Consider the following 20211-nt stretch of genomic DNA (forward strand, 5'->3'; position numbering starts at 1 on the left):
AAAGTCAAAAAATCACAAATGTGAACAAACTCGAGGCAGTAGCATCTACACAGCTCAGTGAAGTACTGAAAAAAAAATTATACTTTTTTTTACAAGTTTTTAAAATATTTCCACATCAACCCTATTGAACCAAATCAAACGCATAAAGCAGTAAATCTTACCATATTTCAAAATTTACCACACAAAAAATATTTCTATAACACAACGAGCAACATTACAACTTAGGAATTCCACTCACTTTCGGTAAGTTTTCATAGAGAATTGGCATTTTGCAATGAATTGGAACGCAAATATATTTGTAAAGAAGACTTTAAATAGACCTTTTACACAAATTCAGAAAAGGAGGGACTTTCCAACTTGCATTCTATTTCTTCAAGGCTGCGCCAAATTTCGTAGTGAATTCTAAGAAAAAAAAATAAAACTGTGCGTTTGGCGCATGGAAACTCTGGCAGTAGGGTTCCTTCTCAGAATTTTTACAACATTTCACTTGTTCTTGCACCAATTCAAGTGGCTCAAAGGTTATTTTAAGTTAAAATGTTTAGCTAGCAACCAAAACTTAAACAGCCTATACCAAATGAACTAAAACAAATCGTAGAGTAATAGAGAACCAAAATACCAAATGAACTAAAAGAAATCGTAGGGTAATATAGAAGTAGAGAGTTGCAGTATGAAAGAAGACTTTCTGACCCTATAAACAATATATATTCTTGATCATTGGCCGAATCCAATTCGCGACCTGTCCGTTGGTGTGAACGTCTAAGCGTCTGGCGCCAAAATGCTCAGCATATGCGCAAGTGTGTTAGTGCCCTTTGCTTAACTTGACAATTGTCAACATTAATCTAGCTGCCAGCATAAATGGCGGCATTTCAGATAAGGCTTTTAGAAAGCTTTTGAAAGTTAAAAAGAAATCATTGCGCGAATCGTCTTCCTCATTGCATTTAAAAACATTCAATTGCTGCTCGCTATAGCACTCGCTCCATTTCTCTCGCACCTGCTGAGTAACAGGTATATAATAACAGAACATCAGGGTTCCTTTGAAAAGTTATTCAACTCATTTCACATCAATTGTCAGTCAAACACCACAAGCTACATAGAAGCTACAAGGCAATTCAACTAATTTTTTTCATTTTTTAAGGCAGCAGTGAATTAGTGTAAACACAAATCAAACCAATTCAAATCGCGCTGATCTGGCATCTCTGGCAGCAGGGTTGCCCCCGATCAACCGACGTTCATTGCGCGCGACAACTGTCAATCGCTTCTCCGGGCTCCAGTGAGATTTGTTTGTTTCGGCTGCCGCTGTTTAAGTTGAAGGATTGGCCACCGGGAACGCAGCCATGGTGCAGAATTGCGTGCTGTGCCGCTCCAGCGAGCGGGACGAGTTGATCTTCGGCACCGTGCACGTGCAGGACAACATAATGGTGCACCGCAACTGCTTGGTAAGACTGCTCAGGTTTCCGCGTCCAGGAAACTTATGCCTTCCTCTTTCGATCTCTAATCCCCTTCGTTATCCCTGTCTCCGGCAGTACCTAAGCTCGAATCTCGTACAGCGCGGCAGCAAGCGCTTGGGCATACTGAACTTCCTCAAGCAGGACATCGAAGCGGAGGCCAAGCGCTGCCGCACACTAGTGTGCTACTACTGCCGCCGCCCGGGGGCCAACATTGGGTGCTGCAAGTCGAGCTGCCGCCGCACCTTTCACACCAAATGCGGCGTCGACAATCTGGCCCAGAACCAGTTCAGCGACACGTACAAGTCGTACTGCCATCAGCATGTGCTGATGCATCGCCGTCGTCCGGCGCTCATGAAGGAGGAGGAATGTGTCATATGCGCGGAAGCCCTGATCGGCGAGGGCGAGCGCTTCAGCGTGGTCACCTGTCTCTTCGCGCCGTGCTGCCGCAATGGATGGTTTCACCGTAAGTGCCTGCAACGCTACGCTAACTCGGCGGGCTACTTCTTCAAATGCCCCCTGTGCAACAACTTGGAGGTGTTCCGCAAGGTGGCTATGATGGGCATTTCGGTGCTGAACCAGTAAGTTACCCCTACTTGCACTTGGAGCACCTTACCCCAGGTAACCAGTACTTTTCTTTCGCAGAGACGCCACCTGGGAGACGGAGCCGAATGCCTTTGCAGATCAGTTTCGTCGCGATGTCATTTGCACGGCCGCGAGGTGCGTTGTGGTGTCTGGTCGTGACGACGGCTGCGCCATGCTGCTGTACTGCAACAATTGCGGCGCCAATCCGTCGCATTTCCTTTGCACGGTCCAGAATTCCCAATCCTACGTGTGCCATATTTGCGCAGCTGTCCTGCCAAACCCAGTTCCCTATGTCGAGTCGGACTCGGATGACAGCGACTCAATAGACGAAACCGACTTTCAGGCAGCCGTCGCAGATTTAGCAGCGAACGAACAGGGTGATCTTATACACCTTAAGCTCTCCGTCTCCCTTTGGGATGATAGCAACTCCTCCGACGATGACGACGATTCCGTCTTTAAGCGCGCGGTCGACAATAAGGTGGTGGGGACCAACTCCGATGACAAACCATCAACTTCTGCGGCGGCACGCGCTTTATCCGCCCGCACCCGTTCTTCGCTAGCAGCAGCCGGATCATCGCCCGGTTCCCGCGCAACTGTTGCGCCAACTCGTGGAACCCGCACAACACTTGAATCACCGCGTGGATCGCAAGCAACCACTCAAATCTCACGCGCATCACGCACCTCGGTCGCAATGCCGCCTCGCGCTACTACTACAACTGCTGGATCCTCATCCACACCGACACTCGACAACCAGGAAAACACTGAGCCGTCCACATCGAACGTGAGTCGTTCCATGCGCCCTAGACGCACAATGCCGGCCAGAATCGCACTGAACAAGGAGTCGGATAGCGAGGAGAGCGATGACGAGCCTGAGGCGAAGAGGCGCCGCCTTTTGCCCACCGCTACTGTGCCGTCGACGAACAGACGTCTATTGCGCTCCATCTCGCCGGAGCCGAGCACTCCAGCTCGACGCATCTTGCGTCGCCGCACTTTGAGCAACTTGCACCCCACATACACCAACATGGATTTATCCTGTGTGGCCAACAGGACCCGCAACCGCTTGCCCACCCACTTGGCCACCCGCAAGGATTAGGAGAACAGACGACATTACAACAGATGACACTTGCACATTCCATGTACAGCACATCGACTAGGCTGTGGACCAAATGCGTGCGTTTGGTGCGCAGCTGCTTCCCATTGTAGTTATATTCTTCAGCATGTGAAGAGCGTCGGTTGTGAATATATTCCATTAAATACCTGTTCTCCTACCTGCATTCGCTAATAAGTTTCGAGCTACTCTGTTCATTTATTATTTATTTATTTCGATAAGTTAGCTAAGTGCGTTCTTTTGGACATGCCATTTTCTTTAAGTATTCGTAGAAATAACTTGTACACATATTTACATTATGTACAAAGAAGTTGTAGACATAATTTAACCCTTTTCTACTTTCTTTTCAGCCACTTGCAGTGCCTAGCAGTATTCTTTTTATTACATTTTTTGTAACTAGCAATCTAAGACTCCCTGACCAGTATCTGAAAATTTTATGATACGCGTTAAGAACCACCGAGCTTTGTTCATATCTTCTGCTTGATTGGATCGACTTCGTTTCCATGTTTTTTGCACGATCTTTTACTGGATTGATCCATTGATCCATTAAATATACATCAAACAATTTGTAAATAATTCGTTGATAAAGTGCATAACTGTATATACAAATTGGAACAATTCTCTTTGTAATTGGGGGCGGTGGGAGGTTCAAACTTAATTATTTATTTAATCCAAACATTATTATCCAAATAATTTTTCAATACAAATATAACAAATTATTCGTTTCCATGTTTATAACTTAATTAATTAATGTTATGTGTATATACCTAATAATTATAATGCAAGGAAATATATGATTTTAGTTTCAAAGGGATGGATATGGTAATTTATAAGAAAGCCAACATAAAACTGGAAACTGCAAGTGTTTAAAATATATTGGCTGTTTTTAAAAAATTGCGCCATTCAAAATGCATAGATGCTATATATGACGAAAAAATAGCCAAACTGCTAACACTGGCCAATAGTTTATTAAAGAGTGGCAACTTCAGAAATTTGGAGCTACTCGCTAAACGACAACAATAGCGATAATGTTATCGTTATCAATTGCGATTTGTTGTGTTTACATTCCAGGAATCGTCGTCTATAAAAATATAGTTTGTAGTTATAAATAATTTTATTTAAGTTAATTATTTTTAAATTGGTCTCATTGTTCTGACAGTCATTACAAATTTTACTTTGTGTTCTGGCTAATTAAATCGATGGTTGTAAGTACTATCGATATCAAAGTAACGACGGCATAATTATCGGAGTTGCTTCCGTCTCTAGTGTGGGTGCGTTAGTAATAGTTTATCCAGAATATGAATTAAGCAGAATTAGCCCGGAACGCCGACGCCCACAAATTCCCACAAATCGTCGTCCTTTCAGCGCTGCAAGAGTAACCCGGAAACTGGAAGCTGGAAAGTTCGAAACCACCGACAAACCCAAGATAAATTCAACAGTCAGCCAGACCTCCGCTCCTGTGTGTGTGTGTGTGTGCGTGCGTGTGTGTTCGTGTGTTGTGTCTGCTGCAGTGTTGGAGAAAGCGAGACGGACGATTGCGAGGGAGTCGAGCTTTGCGAAAATTTGCCAGCCTATTTTCAATTTTCTGCACCAAATCGCCGTCTTATCGGCCAGCAAACCATTGGATCTGATTGAAATGAGCGTGCGGTTCGATTTCTGTACGCAAATCCGCTGATAAAGCAAAAGACATAACTGCACTAGTGGAGCCGAAAAAAGAGAAACACCTAATCAAAGGAAATTAAATAACAAGGCGGCGGCAACAACACTTACATAAATTAACTCGCAACGCAACAACACTAATAACAATAGCTTATCACACAGCAACAAAAACATCATCAGCAGCAGCAGCAACAAAAACAGCAGCAACAACTGACCAGCAGCCAGCAAGAACAACAGTTTATCTCAGATACTTAGCCGGCTGCACTAGTGCGAGCGAGAGGGCCGTAGTTGGGGCGAAAGAGAGAGTGCGCTCCCGAGAGAGAGTGCGAAAGAAAGAAAGAGAGAGAGTGAGGGCGCGCAGGGAGTGTGCTCCTGTGTGTGTGTGAGTGTGGGAGCAGGCAGCAGAAAAAAAGAAAACAAAAGTATATTTTGCATTGTTCGACGCGCCTAACTGTAAATATAAAAGCACTTGCAAAAACAAGGAAAAACACAGAAAAACAGCGAAAAAGCGACGAAAAATGGCACGCGGCTTCGATCATCTGTTCAAGTTGCTAATAATCGGCGATAGCGGTGAGTTTCCCAGGCTTTCCCGTTTCCCACAGAACAGGTGCTTAAAAATAGCATTGCGTTGAAAATAGCAGGTGTAACTTTCGGTTTGTCCCCGATTCCTGGCCAAAAGTGCAGTTTTCTCCTCTCCTCTCCTTTGGCACAATTGCATCTAATTGTCATTTATGTTACATTTGAAATGTTCACGCCAACATGGCGTATGAGTAATGTTGTTGTTTTTAGTTTCCATAATACTTTCAACATTCGTCAGCATACTCAATATGTGTTAAGTTGTACTTTAATCTTAACCGCAGCAAAATCTTTTTATATCAATCGTTGGCTCACGATCCTAACATAGCTATCTATTCATTTGAGTATATTTGGAGCTTGTGCCAAAAGAAAGGTATGGGCTAAACCAGGCTCATGACTAATCGTGACGCACTGGCAGGATAATACAGCTTGATATGCGAGCAGACCAGCTGCGGCGGTAACTGGAGCAGGAGAACACTCCCCGCCCAGCGATGTCACATGCCACATTGGCCACTTGTGTAGTAGTGACGATATCGCATGATGGTAATCCGAATCCCTTTCCATCTTTCCACCTGATCACTTGCAGGCGTGGGCAAGTCGTCGCTGCTCATCCGGTTCTCGGACGACACATTCTCGGGCAGTTACATCACCACCATCGGCGTGGACTTCAAGATCCGCACCGTGGACATCGAGGGCATGCGCGTGAAGCTGCAGATCTGGGACACGGCCGGCCAGGAGCGCTTCCGGACGATCACCAGCACCTACTACCGCGGCACCCACGGCGTCATCGTCGTCTACGACGTGACGAACGGCGACTCCTTTGCGAACGTTCGCCGCTGGCTGGAAGAGATCCAGAACAACTGCGACGTGGTCAAAAAAGTATTAGGTAGGCCAATACCATATTACGTTTAGTCTGGGCACAAGTATTATGTTGTCTGGACGTAAGAAGTAATTGTTGGCTATGCCAAATAGTTTAATTTGTAGCCAACTTTAGCTATATATACTAATGTTTTGATTCCTTAACAGTGGGTAACAAGAACGATGATCCGGACAGGAAGGTGGTCATAACCGAGGATGCGCAGCGGTTCGCTAAACAAATGGACATCGAGCTGTTCGAGACTTCCGCCAAAGACAACATAAACGTGGAGAACATGTTCTTGTCGATCACGCGACAGGTGCTCGACCACAAGCTGCGCACCTCCCCCAACGAGCAGCAGAAGGACACGCTCCACCTGAAGCCCAATCCCAAGGGCAGCAAGGGTGGGAAGTGCTGCAGGTGAAAGCGGCTCCGGTACGGGAGCTGGCATTGCAACTGGACCGACGGCGACGACTGCGGCGGCGGCGGCGGGACGGGGAATGGAGCCGGAATTAGGACCAGGACCTGGAACAACTCTGGGGGCGGACGGAATCGTTGTGGGGGCGCGTAGTTTGTAGGGTTCTTGGCGTACGATGCGGCATACACACTCACTCACATAGACATAGCTAACACCACCAAACAATCAACAACAAGAAACCAGAAACCACAAACAACACAAGAAAACAACACTCACACCCACTAGAGACAACAATTTTTTTTGTTTTGTTTTTTTTTCCTCCTGAGTTTTATTCGGAATAATGCCAGATATAGCCGTAAATTAAAGTGTAAAAGTGTAAAGCGCAATTAAATGTATTTAGCAATTTATATACATATTAATATATACATAAACAAAATTGAAACAAATCGCATATTTATATACAAGAATATATTTATATTTCAAACGGAAAATTGTATTTACAATAACTAGAGCGACAGCAGGAACAGGCACGAGCCCGAAAACTAAGATACGAAACACATTTATATAAATATATACATATATGTATGTAGGGAGATAATAACACATACAATTTTTGGCTTCCGATCGCGACTCTTTACCCCATACTCCCATAGTTTTATACTCAAAAACGGAAGCTCTGATTTGCCGACTTTATCTCTCAAAAGTCCCTCATCAAGCGAAAGTGAATCTCAATTTAATTTGTGCGGTGTAATGCTTTTAAACATTTTGTTGCTCCCGGAAACTGCCTTACTTGTTAAGATTTCATTTGATACTAGCCGACATTCCGTGATTGCAATACGTGGATAAACTAAACAACATCATTTCATTTGGCTTCATTTCGCTAGATTACGATGAAAAACGTAAAAGTGTCAGTAGATATGACTTCCAATGGACGTTTTTGGAAAAAATAGCTCTAGTTAGAGTTTGTATTTAACCGAAAACGGGAATCCAATACTCCAATTCTCCGATATATGTACCATCAGAAAGAATAAAGATTGATCTTTACAAAAACACAACTTCTTGCGCTCGTACTGTAACTTAAACATTGAAATCAGAGAACATTGTGTTTTGATCTTTTGCTAGATTGAATATGCTGAAATTGTAGAAACTTTTTATTTAAGTCCTTAGGCATTGCTTACTTTAAATTAAATTAGGCATGACACGACATACAAGCATTCAATACTTACAGTTGACGTATCTAATCTAATGTTATTAATTTTATTAATGTTGATTTTCCCGATTACAGAAGTTTCGCCAGCTTTTAAACTAGTTGCATACTTTCAGGCGACACAATGAAAAGAGTGAATAACGTAGTAACGAAGCGCACCAAATTTATTAAAATAAAGTAACTATTTTGGGAGAATGATATTTATACATAGTGGACATGCATCTCTGAGGCATTTGATGTTGAAGTTGTAGAAGGTCTTTTCTGATTCAGAATGTACATATGAGTACACTTTTCCCTGTTTTCACTTAGGCTGTCTCGAATTTTCTTTGATCAAGCGCTGCATCGATGTAATTTGTGTTATTTCTTGTTCAGTTTTGGTAATGAAAACCAATGGATTTTATGTTTACAGCTTTATTTTGAAGGCTACACACTCCACAATTAACGATTTCGGTCATATAACTCGAAATATATTCACATGCATTTGTTTAGGCACCTTATGCTATACCCAGAAACTCAACGACTAATGTATGTAATTGCGTTTGAATACCGATATTGATTACCTAGTTATGGGTGGAGCTGCAAAAAGCTTTTAGAAAGTGCGGCAAACTCATGGTTAATGACTATGCACGAATATAAAACCTATATTTCATACCAAGCAAAAGAAAACTATATATTTATATATATGTATATATTTATCGATCAAAATAAAGAAGACAATTGGATTTTCTAATATGTTTGCTGTTTTTCGTTTAGCCGTTAAGATTTTTAGCTTTGCATTTCGATACTAAGGCATCAGTACCTGTAATATAACTAGTGATAATGAACTTTATATCTTATTATTTATAATATTCTTTTAAAGTTTTTTTTTTTTTTTTGTGGGCCCCAGTGAAATGGCACATTGTTTATTATTATTTACGTGTATTATTTATTGGTTTTCAACGCATTTGTGTTCGCTTCTATTAGGGAGAGCTCGAGGTTAGGGCAACGACTAGTACGGGAAGAAGGCAGGCAGACAGAAGGAGGACTGGTGCGGATTGGGATGAGGGCGGAAGGTGACTGGACTGGACTGGACTGGACTGGACTGGTCTGGCAGGCAGTGCGGCTCCGGGAACGACTCCCCATCCCGCCTCAGTGGTACTTGGCCACGGGGAAGGTGCGCGTCTGGCGGCAGGAGACCAGGGCATCACCCGACTGTCCCTGTGGACAGCGGCAGACCGCCAGGTGGGCCTTGGGCTCGCAGCTGGCTCCAGTGGCGCACTTGCCGATGCAGGGATCGATGCACTGGTAGTTGATGCAGGCGCGGTGGTCGGGACACTCGTTGTTGCTCAGGCACTCACCCTGTGGACACGGGTAAATAGTAATAGTATGATGGCCTCAACGTTATGACCCAAATGACTCACCCGGGTGCAGTGGCTCAGCGGATTGCCGGTGTGGCCGGGCAGGCAGTTGCAGACGGGCCGCTCGCGACCGGTGTTGTCGTGTCCGGGCACGCAGATGGCGTTGGTGCCGCACGGATTGGGGTCGCACAGGTCCTCCTTGGTGAAGGGGCGGCAGCGGACGAAGGGGTCGCCGGTCATGTCGCGGGGGCAGCTGCAGACGGGTGTGAGTCCGCGCAGGTTGCAGTCGGCGCCGATGCCGCATGCACCATCGCAGGTGTTCTTACAGATGCCGTAGAAGCAGGCGGGTCGTCCGGCCGGACAGTCCGCGTCTCCGTAGCACTCCGGGCGGCACTCCGTGTACGGGCTGCCTATGTAGCCCTTGGGACACTCGCAGACCGCCCGGTGATTGCTGACCGTCCGGCAGGTGGCGCCAGTGCCGCACTGCCCGCAGGCGGGCACGCACTTGAAGTTGCTGGAGCACATGTCCCGGCTGTTGCAGTCGCCATCGTGGTCGCATTCGTGGCGACATCCGCTCAGCGGATTGCCCACGTAGCCGTGGACGCAGGAGCAGGTGGGCACGCCGTTGATGATCTCGCACTTGGTGTTCACGCCGCAGGGACTGGGATGGCACTGCTCCTCTGCGGAGTGGAAAGAGGGAACAACAGATTAGATTAGAAGTGTCATAGCAATTGGGAGCCTTCCCTTGTATTTTTGCAGTGTACTGCCAAGTTCAAGTGTGGACGAAAGAAGTTATTTTCTAGGCGACCTTTCACCTTTCACCATTTCCCATTTCCTATTGACCATCGACTGGGGTTGTGGCCCCTGTCAACATCCGCTGTTGCTGCCCCATTTTTGATTTATGCCGGGTCATATGACTTATGTTCCGGTCGAATCGGGAAAATACCTCCAGTGGGGCCTATAATTGGGGGCCGGGCACTCAAAGCGGGCTAATAGAAAATCATATTCAAATAGCAGGCGCTCATTTATGCGCATATTTTTGGTTTTTACCCATATTTTCTTTTATTTTTGTGCCAATTGTTGTTCCTCGTCGCTCAAGACGACGACGATGATGATGATGATGATGATGATGATGATGATGATGGTGCGGTGAGCAAGTCAAGAAATTAGTTTGCGTTGTTTTCCGTTCCGATGGCAAAAGTTTCGCCATTATCAGGCCTTTTCTCTTACATTTTCTTTTGACATAATTTGCCAGAAGTACCAACTTTTGCGCGCCGGGAAAATGTATTGTAATGAAATCTGGAGTTTATTTCGAAAATCGATTGCAAAACGTCTTACAACTAAAGTGGAAAATTCTCCGCGCTGACATTAAATCAATGTGTTGGTACATACATTTTTTCGAAATATATCTAATTAAATAGTTATGTTTGGTAAAGCACTTTGGAAATAAATGAAAGCATTCAATTTGTATTTCTGCACGAAAACTTTAAGGCAAATGTCTGTGAATGTTTTCAGATAGCAGACTATCTGCACCACGCCTAAAGGGAATTGTATCTGCATCTGCATCTGTATCTGCTCCTCAGGAACATGAATGGAAAAGAATCCAGAGTCCTTGAGGCGGGAGCAAGGAATCCGAGCTCCTTCCACTCCCCGTAGACTGTTCGTTTGCAATTATTGTTTCCAAGTCAGTTGCTAATTGGAAATGCAAATAAATATTGTATTTCAATGGGAATTGCACGCAAACGGAGGCCGCAACACACAGAAGGCAACACAGAAAGTGATTTAAGTGAAATCAAGAAAATATATATCGAGGGCCAGTTAAGTTCAGAGTGCAGCATTCGGAAAAGGAGCGGCAAATGGCGGCCACTGAACCCGACTCGAATCCCAAATGAGCAACCAACCAGCGTACAAATGCAATTTATTAACGCCGATTTTCGGCCAGTAACTCGAAGTGCTTTTAAAGAATTGCAAGCCGAAGTTAATATTAGAGAGGCTTGGCCTTTGGCGGTAAAGGGTACACAAGATTCGTTAGAGACAATGTAATAGGTAAAGGAACGCGTTTCTTGACTAGAATTACTAGTTGATTGTCCATTTGACCATGTCCGTCTGTCTATCTGTCCGCATGCGTGTCCGTATAAAAGCCAGAATGTTGGGAATCAGCCTGCACTTTCTAAAAATCTTTCAAAAACATTGCACAAAGAATGATTTTGTGGCACATTACGTAGTTAGTTCTCAAAGAAATTCTAAATCACAACTGAAGCAACACATTTTAACAACTTTTTAAAAATGACGCCTTGTTTTATCGAGTGGATCAAGTTGTCTTCGTTTTCTGGGAGAAAGAGAGAAATTCCCAATCCACTCGACCGACCAGTGCCACCTGAATTCGCTGGCCGACCTGCGCAGCTTATGGCCATAATCGGATGTTGACTGGTGCCTACCCGGGGCCACCTTTCGGTTCCGTCGGATTCCGGATTCGGCGCTCAACTCGGATACTCGTTGGCCCTGGGAGCTCGCCCACTGCGTCCTTGATCTTGACAATTGCGAAGCGAAATGCTCTGCTAATTACCATAAAATTACAAAGGCCCCAAGTGCGATTCGGGCCGAATGTTGGGCGTTGCCCATAGCCCGTTGCCAGTTGGCCGAGTGCTTTTGGATTATTATTATTATAATAATTCTCATTATCATTGAGCGCGAAATGTTATGCAAGGCAGGGCAAAGCCAACCCACATGCAAAGCAAACCCAGAGGCCCAGCCCCCTGTTTGTGCCCATATACACTCGTATTTGGTCGAATTTGGCAATACCAGTTGGATCTGCGACGTCATCTCGCCACTTGCAAGTGTTTAATATTATAAGTATTATATATATTTAGCCACAAGGGATTCGCGAGTGGGCTGTGCTGCACAGCACTCGCGTTGCTAATTATCCGATGTGCTGTCAATCAGATCTATGCGTTTCCGCAGCAGTCGTATGCCCACCTTACAAAGTAATGCAAACAACAGCATAATAAACAACATGAGTTGTTTACAAATTGTTTGCAATATGTCGCGCTTAATCTGTTCATTTAGTATGGCATTTTCCATGTTAGACAAGGCTTCGTAATACGTGAGTGTTCCAGTACGTGTTTCACGTGTACATCCCCAATAATTTGAACTTGTTTCATTTCATTGTTATGTAACCCTGTAAAGAAACCAGTTTGCACTGATTTTGTTCAAGTGGTCAAGGCTTATTTCTGGACAATGTTTCAGTTACTTCCATATATATTCCATATATTCCACATATTCAACCAAGTAAATATGTAGGAATAAACTAGCTTAAGTTTGTAATTCATATATTCTTTATAAATTGCCAGTGTAAAGAGTTTAAGCACTTTTTAGAACAGATAACTTTGAACTGATAGCTTTAAACTTATACTTATTTGATCTTTTAATCGTTAAGTTGACCCTTACAATTTATACATCGTTAGCATATTTATATCTTCAAAAGTTCAAAAGTGATAATTCCACCTTTATCCGACTGAATGAAATGAATACCTCGCAAAATAAAACAAAACACAGAGGTCATAGGCTGTTGGAACCGGATTGATTTCGACTGACAAGTGAGCTGCGAACGATTCTTATGACACCCCGCATATAACCCGATTTGCCGCTCTGCCACGCCCACTTGGCGGCATGTGGGCGGGCCACTTACCCGGATCGTTGAGGTGGCAGACGTGGTAGGGGTCGCCATTGTAGCCGGCCGGGCAGCTGCACACGGCCACGTGGTTGCGGGCCTGGAAAGAGCAAGCGAATGTCAGTGGTGGTCAGTGGTGGTCAGTGGAGGATGGGAATATATGTATATATAAAGTCCCTCTGGCGGACGCGGCACTTACGTCACAATTGGAGCCAATGCCACAGGCACCCACGCAGGGATTAACGCAGCGATTGTCCTTGCACTGCAGGTTGCCGCGGCAGTCGACGTTGTCCAGGCACTCGCCGCGATTGCAGTGGGTGAGCGGATTACCGCTGAATCCGGGCGGGCAGGAGCAGACGGGCCGTCCCCCGGAGGCCTCCTGGCACACGGCGTTCACGCCGCACGGGCTACCGCTGCATCCGCTGCTGTAGGACTGCGCTGTGGGGGCGAGAGGAGGGGGCAGAGGCGGTGAGGTTATGCACTGGTGCGCAGGTGAACTGGTGTCTCATCTCAAACTCTATGCTCTATGCTACTCGCTGGGTGTTAGGGGTTAGCTACTGCAGATACATTTCTATCTAAGGGGTAAGGGGTATCTATGGTAAGGGGTATCTATGGTAAGAGGTATCTTTGGTAAGAGGTATCTTTGGTAAGAGGTATCTATGGTAAGGGGTATCTATGGTAAGGGGTGCGGTGTCAAGGGTCAGGGCTCTGGGTGCTTGCGGCGGTGCTCTCTTATGTACATCGTGCTGGTGCGGGAATGCTACGGATGCGGATGTGGATACTGATAGGGAAGCTGGGTAAATACCGCGTGTGTAGACCGGATCGCTATAGACAACCCGCTGCAGGGATCGCCCATCGCCGTAGGTGTAGTAGGTGCGGTACGTGCAGTTCACGCAGCGCTTCCCCAGCTTTTTACCTGCGGCCAGTTGGGGCAAGGACGCGATGGCCACCGCCACCAGGGCCACGACCAGGAGCTGCTGCTGCAAGAGAAGGATCAGCGGCGGTTAGTGGTGTTCTCAATGGCAGACAAGTAATACTACAAATAAGTAATACTTCAAACATTGGAATTTAATAAGATATAAGGAAATATCTATCAAATATATCAAAGTAAATATCTACACTAAACAAACTACAAAACAAACACTTATAAAAAATTTTAAATATAATATAATATAATATAAACAATAATATAAACAATAATATAAACAATATAATATAATCAGTCGGAGAACCCGTTGAATGAAGTGAAATGATTTACGAATGGCATTCATTCACAAAAGTATTCGATCTAAGCAAACATCTAAATCGCAATGAATGAATTGAGTTAGGACTGGATCCAGACTTATTCATTGAAGTATTCAATCTTGCCGGTTTCTGTGTCATCGCATTTAATATTCTGAAAAGCCCCAAAAGCCATGACAAATTCGCTGAACGGCTGTTTGGGGCAAACATTGTTTTGGATTCTGGTGGCCGAAAGTAACCGGACACCATGTTTGGGTCAGCCGGGCATGGGTATGAGTGACGATCGATGATGAAGCCATATTGCGCTCAAGGTGGCGAACACCGATCGGTGTTTGCGAATGACACATGGGAGATAAACTTGTTGGCCGCTTCTTTGGAAGCTCAATTCGGGCTAAAAACAATTATTCAAATCGGTATACAATAATATACAATAAGAATATGCAAATGGGTCGGCTGCCTTTTCGAATTACTACGAATGACCAATATGGTAGTCCATATTCGCCTCAACTAAGTTGTCGATCATCACGTAAATGGTTCGGATGTATCCATCGAGGGAGGAAATTGGATTTCTTAAATCGCACATTTTGCAGGGTGATTTATAATCAGACTACATTGTTCAAGGGAAGTGATTCAGAGCCATATTTGGATCTAGATATATATGGTTATCTATGTACATAATATATTAATTATATGCATTTGTAAAAGAGTAGTTTTTGGAACTATATTATGAAATGCAAAAGGTAAGTTTGCTGTTTTAATTTTAACTAGTTAAATATTACGTACATAATTTATGATGGCAAACAAATAAATAGGGTGGAATTTTCTGAATTCGAATAACGAGCAAGAAAGTGCTTAGTGAATTTTACAAGTAGGTAAAAAGGTGTACAATTCAAGTCTATTTGACTTTTTGCTCTTCTAGTGATGGCAATTAAAATAACAAGCTATGGTAAAGTGGTAGAAACTAATTGGTTTTTTGGCTTTGTTGCACAAACAAATGAATAATGGGCTTCATGTTAGCTTGGGCAGCTTAAAAAGTGTTGAGTGATTGATCATCTCCGAAAAAATGAATAGATAAAAGGCAGATCGAAAGCACTCAAAAGAATCAGCCGATCGTGGGCACCAAAAACATTATGTGGGAATATGGTTATGCTCTTCTTGGATTATCTGATGTGTTTGCAAATCCATTCACTATTCATCCAGGCAGCTTAACTAGCCGGAAGTTAACATTCGTCAATATTCCATTCACGTATCATTTACTGAATGCATATTTTATGTATTGCCTTTGTGCGTAATATTCTCGAACACTAAAGCTTCTTCAATGAAGAAAATAAACAGCAAATAAATGTTCAAGTTTAAGTCTATATACTCATTCGTAGTTCTGATTCTTCCACGCAAACAAACCCGTTTTTATTACATTTATTAAATTATTTATAAATTATTAATCCTGGGGAAGTGATCATGACACTTTTTGATAGTTAACATCAGTTTAGATCATTTAAAAAATAAATACATTCTTTCAACACACGTTTACATATAGAATGCAGTTTTTCCCACTGCAACTCACCATTTTCGGGGTTCAGTTCTTAGAAAACACTAGCACCACAGCAAAAAAACAATGTAAAATAAAAAACAATAAATGTTAACTGATAAATGGATCCGATTTCCACTTGGCACGCTTCGCTTTCAACTGAGTCGGCTTCTAGATGAGCTTGGGCTATTTATAAGGCCGCGGCTCTTAACTTGGCCGAGAAACAGCTGAGCGACGTTGGCGTCATCTCTCAGCTGCTCACCTTCCCTTCCTCCTCTTCCTGCTCCTCCCTCTCCCTCTCCCTCTCCCTCTCCCCCATCCGCAACCCTTCCACTTACACAGAGAGAAAACTGTGGTAAATTAAATAAATAGCTTCCTCACAAAATATCTCGGGATATATCTTCTTCCAATAATTGATAGAGTTAACCAGCTACAAACGTACCAAAATCCTTCGGCATTTAAGAAGCACAATTAGTCAGCTAGTAACAGCTCGAGGTAGCTTTCGTTACTAGATCAAATCGATCGAGTAGTTACTTTTATTTGGAAAACTATTTTTCGCAATGCACCAGAATTCTCCCATAACTCTGTTGACAAGCTTGTTTTGTTGTTGACTTTGCGCTTGCTGAAAGCATTGTGCTGCTCGATTTTAGCTAAAATCATTTCAGTCCAAATCGCCTCTCAGATTGAGTCATTCGCACACATATTTGTTTGCTTGGGCACCGTGCTATTTATATACAAACGCGTACTTGACGACTTTGCTTCGGATTGTTGGATTGTTTTGGCCATGCCGGCTTTGCTTTGGTGGCTCGACTTCTGCGTGGGCCGCTGCATCCGAGTGCTGTGGGACGAACTTGGCTGGCTTTCCTACTCAGCACGTCTCCGGATCGGAGGCGACTCGACTGGGAACGAAGAAATTGCCCACTTGGCAATGGGACAGGTGTCTAGTGCCCGGGTTAGGTAGGTATTTCCAGAGGCATCCAAAAAAAGGCTGGAAATATTCCATGCTCTACAAAGCACTTGTAGGATAAAATGTATATGTATACAAAGGATAATTCCTGCTCAAACTTAAATTTACACAACATTTTTCAAACAGAATGTATCTCATCCACACCGGATGCCCATTTCAACAAATTTCATTTCGCTAGGGTTTTCTCATTCCTTTTTTATATACATCTATATATGTGGATAATCGTATTACAGAGTTAATTGACTTGACGAATTTACATATTTTTCAATTTAAAAGCCGTCGGAAATCGAGAACAAAAAATCGCCCATTTCCGTTTGACTAGTAAACGAAACGCAGGCCGCTCATTTGTTTTTATTCAAGCAAATAAAATAACAAGCTTAAGGTATTCATATTGACTCATGCCACACAATATTCATAAGCCAACTGGGCATTTCATTGAACATCCTCACTATTCTCTACCGTAACTAAGTCCATTTTAATGGCCTTTGAATCTAAAAAATGAGCTTAGCAAGAACCGCTTTCACTGCCATTCGATATCAAAAAGAACGGATTAAGCCCAAACGAATCTGCACTGAAATCGAACCAATTAAAACGAGAATCTTGGCTTCTGGCTTTTCGGCTGCGTGGGGGTAGAATAACTGGGTAGAATAAATAATAGAGATGGTTTGACCTATGGCAATAAGATAATAATGGTCGGCAATTTGCAATCGACTTCCATTTTCAAATGAAATGCCTTGAATGGCATCGGTTAAGCTCCGCAAATCGAATCGATCGATATGGGAATATTACAGATTAAACTGCAAATTGAAACGTACGCCAATTGGCCATAATTGAATGAGAATTCACCAGAATTCACAAGACGACCGACAGTGGCACCTGTTCTTTTTGCCCAATTTAATTATGCCGCCCTGGTCTACAAATCTCTGGGCCAACTTAGCTCGCAATATATTATTGCTTGCCAAGGTCGCGACAGGTTGCCCTGATGGATCAGGTTGTCCGGGATCTGGGATCCCAGTAACCCGGAATGGGCCCACTCCCCTGCCCCTGCCCCTGCCCCTGCCCCTGCCTCCCCACAATTTATGCCGCCTAATATCAATCATATTCCATCATGGTGCCTCGCCTTGTGTGTGTGTTTTCGTGAGGTCTATTCTTCTCCGGACGGGTCATTCCCGGCAGATTGCCATTGACAAATGTTTTATAATCAATTTGGCATTATTAATTTGAATACACACCACCTGCGAGCAATCTCATCTGGATGGAATGGCTTTTAAGGTGTAGCCTTGCCAAACTAAAATGCGGTTAGTTGAAGGGGATTTGCAGAAGTGATGGGGTTAAACAAATGTGCTCAGGGGCAGGGAAACTCCCTGATTAATTAATTATCCCAAAAAAAGTAACGGCCTTTCATCAATAAATGTTATTTGATATTAAGCAGTAATTTAAAAAAGTGCGGGAACAATTTGAAACCCACTCTCATACTTACATTTAATTTTCTAATATTCATAGAAATTCTTTGGAAGCTAAGTGGCGCTATTAATGATAAGCACACGATTGATTTGCGAAAATGATTGCCATTGTAATTGCTGGAAGGTTCTAAAACGAACTTTTTCGGTCTAATTTGCAGCAATTTGCATAATTTGCGGCACAGGTGGTTGGGTTGATTGGATGAATATAAAAAGCACAGACGGCAGAGAGCTCCTTCAAAGAACCGGACATCAATGGACATGGCGGAGGTGGACTCATCGCAGGCCCTGGTGAACCACTGGCGCATCTTCAGGATAATCGGAGCGCATCCGGCGGAGAAGGGAACATTCTGGGGTCGCCACTATACGGCGTACTCCGTGGTGTGGAACTTTTGCTTCCACATATGCCTCTGCATCTCCTTTACGGTCAACCTCATGCAGTCCAACTCGCTGGATACCTTCTGCGAGGGCCTCTGCGCGACCATGCCGCACACCCTCTACATGCTGAAGCTGATCAATGTCTATCGCATGCGCGACGAGATGATCCGCAGCCACCGGGTGCTCAATCACTTGGACAGTCGGCTGGGCACCGCCGAGGAACGCCGTATTGTTGGGGCAAACATTGAGCTGACCAAGTTCGTATTCCGCCACTTTTCGCGCGGCGTTACGAGCATCGTCATAGTGGGCATCCTTTACATGGCCATGGCCAACGAGCCCACGGTGATGTACCCCTCCTGGATACCCTGGAACTGGAGGGACAGCACGTCCGTTTTCCTCCCCACCGCCATACTGCACACGAGCGCCATCATTGCGAATGCATTGATGGTCTCCAATCTGTGCACCTATCCGGGCACCTACCTCATCCTGGTCAGAGCCCACACCAAGGCGCTCGCCCTGCGGGTCTCCAAGCTGGGACATGGCACGCCTCTGTCGGCGGCTCGGATGCATGCCCTTATCTCTGAGTGCATCCACGACCACCAGAGCATTCTGCAGTGAGTGTGAGAAAATCTCAATTGAAAACTATTATTATTATGTATGTTTACTTTTCGCCAACTGCAGCCTCTTCAAGTCGCTGGAGAGATCGCTGTCGATGACCTGCTTCCTGCAGTTGTTTTGCACGGCTGCTGCCCAGTGCAGCATCATCTTCTTCCTGCTCTTCGGGAGCGTGGGGATCATGAGGTTCATGAACATGATGGTCCTGCTGCTGCTCGTCTCCACAGAGACCCTGCTGCTCTGCTACGTGGCGGAGCTCGTTTGCGAGGAGGGAGATGCCCTCGTGGCAGCTGTCTACAGCTGCAACTGGGTTTCCCAAACGGTTCAGTTCCGGCGGCTCCTGATCCTGATGCTCGCACGCTGCCAGAAGCCACTGATCCTGGTCTCCGGCATAATAGTGCCCATCAGCATGAGGACCTTTCTGACGGTAAGTGTTGTACAAGAATTAAACATTTACCCTGTTTATCAACGATCTGTTGCAGGTGATTAAGGGTGCATACACCATGCTCACTCTGCTGAATGAAATTCGTAAATCGTAACTTAAATAGAGGTCATCTGGAGGAATACAGTAGTATGTTTAATTAATATGTTAGCAAATTTTGGAATCAGTCGATTTCGTAAGTCGATTTCGTAAGTCGATTAGTAAGAGGTATCTAATAGTCGCAGCACTCGTTAGTTGTAAAGGTAGAAGTAGTTTTCCCAATTGTTTATTGACTTTTATTCCAAACATTTATCTTTGCATATATCCCACCGCATTTCTACCAGTGAAAGCTGCATCTATCGCTGCTGCGTGATTATTGCATTTCAGGTGCGGGATTTTCACCTGTCTGTGGCTCTTAATTATTGCTGCATAATGCAGGCGCTTATTATTAAATGAGTTAAACGGAAATTGAAGTAACACAAACTCCTCTGACAGCTGCGCCCGACGCAGATTCCTTAATAGACATTTTAATTGAGGCCTCCCCCAAGTGGGCGTGGCACTCTTGCCGCTCAACTTATCATATTTGCAAACTGCTCTTTTGCCAGCTTAACTTGGTTTTATTTTTTTTCGAGCCGGATGTATAATTTTTAAATTGATAAAACCTATGGGAATTTTCATTTAATTTGAACGTCAAGTTAAGAATAACTTGTATTTTTGCATATTTTGCATATTTCATTGC

The 20211-nt window shown here is 44.2% G+C and overlaps 4 protein-coding genes across 8 annotated transcripts; 3 read left to right on the top strand and 1 right to left on the bottom strand.

Annotated features, from left to right (window-relative positions):
* Positions 1-25: 25 nt before the first annotated feature.
* On the top strand, positions 26-3312 carry LOC120456520 (PHD finger protein 7). Of its 2 annotated transcripts, none has more exons than XM_039643387.2 (4): positions 26-243; positions 1136-1436; positions 1524-2026; positions 2091-3312. In XM_039643387.2, exons 2-4 carry the CDS (start codon positions 1335-1337, stop codon positions 3121-3123), a joined length of 1638 nt encoding a protein of 545 aa, XP_039499321.1. In that variant the 5' UTR covers positions 26-243; positions 1136-1334; the 3' UTR covers positions 3124-3312. The 2 variants fall into 2 exon arrangements, with proteins under 2 accessions (XP_039499321.1, XP_039499322.1); XM_039643388.2 differs by having other exon boundaries at positions 1140-1436.
* A 1071-nt stretch (positions 3313-4383) lies between these two features.
* LOC120455423 (ras-related protein Rab-35) lies at positions 4384-7138 on the top strand. Its single transcript, XM_039641577.1, has 3 exons — positions 4384-5367; positions 5960-6259; positions 6400-7138. The coding sequence occupies exons 1-3, from the start codon at positions 5316-5318 to the stop codon at positions 6651-6653; spliced, it is 606 nt and encodes a 201-aa protein (XP_039497511.1). The 5' UTR covers positions 4384-5315; the 3' UTR covers positions 6654-7138.
* Positions 7139-8601: 1463 nt separating this feature from the next.
* Positions 8602-15791, bottom strand: LOC120455422 (neurogenic locus notch homolog protein 1). 4 transcript variants are annotated; one of them, XM_039641575.2, is made up of 6 exons: positions 15668-15791; positions 13778-13841; positions 13061-13299; positions 12880-12961; positions 9255-9871; positions 8602-9192 (listed from the first exon to the last, which is right to left on the bottom strand). In XM_039641575.2, the coding sequence occupies exons 1-6, from the start codon at positions 15668-15670 to the stop codon at positions 8983-8985; spliced, it is 1215 nt and encodes a 404-aa protein (XP_039497509.1). In that variant the 5' UTR covers positions 15671-15791; the 3' UTR covers positions 8602-8982. The 4 variants fall into 4 exon arrangements, with proteins under 4 accessions (XP_039497509.1, XP_039497506.1, XP_039497510.1 ...); XM_039641572.2 differs by having other exon boundaries at positions 13667-13841; XM_039641576.2 differs by having other exon boundaries at positions 13778-13838; positions 15668-15790.
* A 2522-nt stretch (positions 15792-18313) lies between these two features.
* On the top strand, positions 18314-19609 carry LOC120456032 (putative odorant receptor 19b). Its single transcript, XM_039642602.1, has 3 exons — positions 18314-19050; positions 19118-19478; positions 19534-19609. The coding sequence occupies exons 1-3, from the start codon at positions 18314-18316 to the stop codon at positions 19588-19590; spliced, it is 1155 nt and encodes a 384-aa protein (XP_039498536.1). The 3' UTR covers positions 19591-19609.
* Positions 19610-20211: the final 602 nt, after the last annotated feature.

The sequence above is a fragment of the Drosophila santomea genome, chromosome X (genome assembly GCF_016746245.2).
Source record: "Drosophila santomea strain STO CAGO 1482 chromosome X, Prin_Dsan_1.1, whole genome shotgun sequence".
NCBI lineage: Eukaryota > Metazoa > Arthropoda > Insecta > Diptera > Drosophilidae > Drosophila > Drosophila santomea.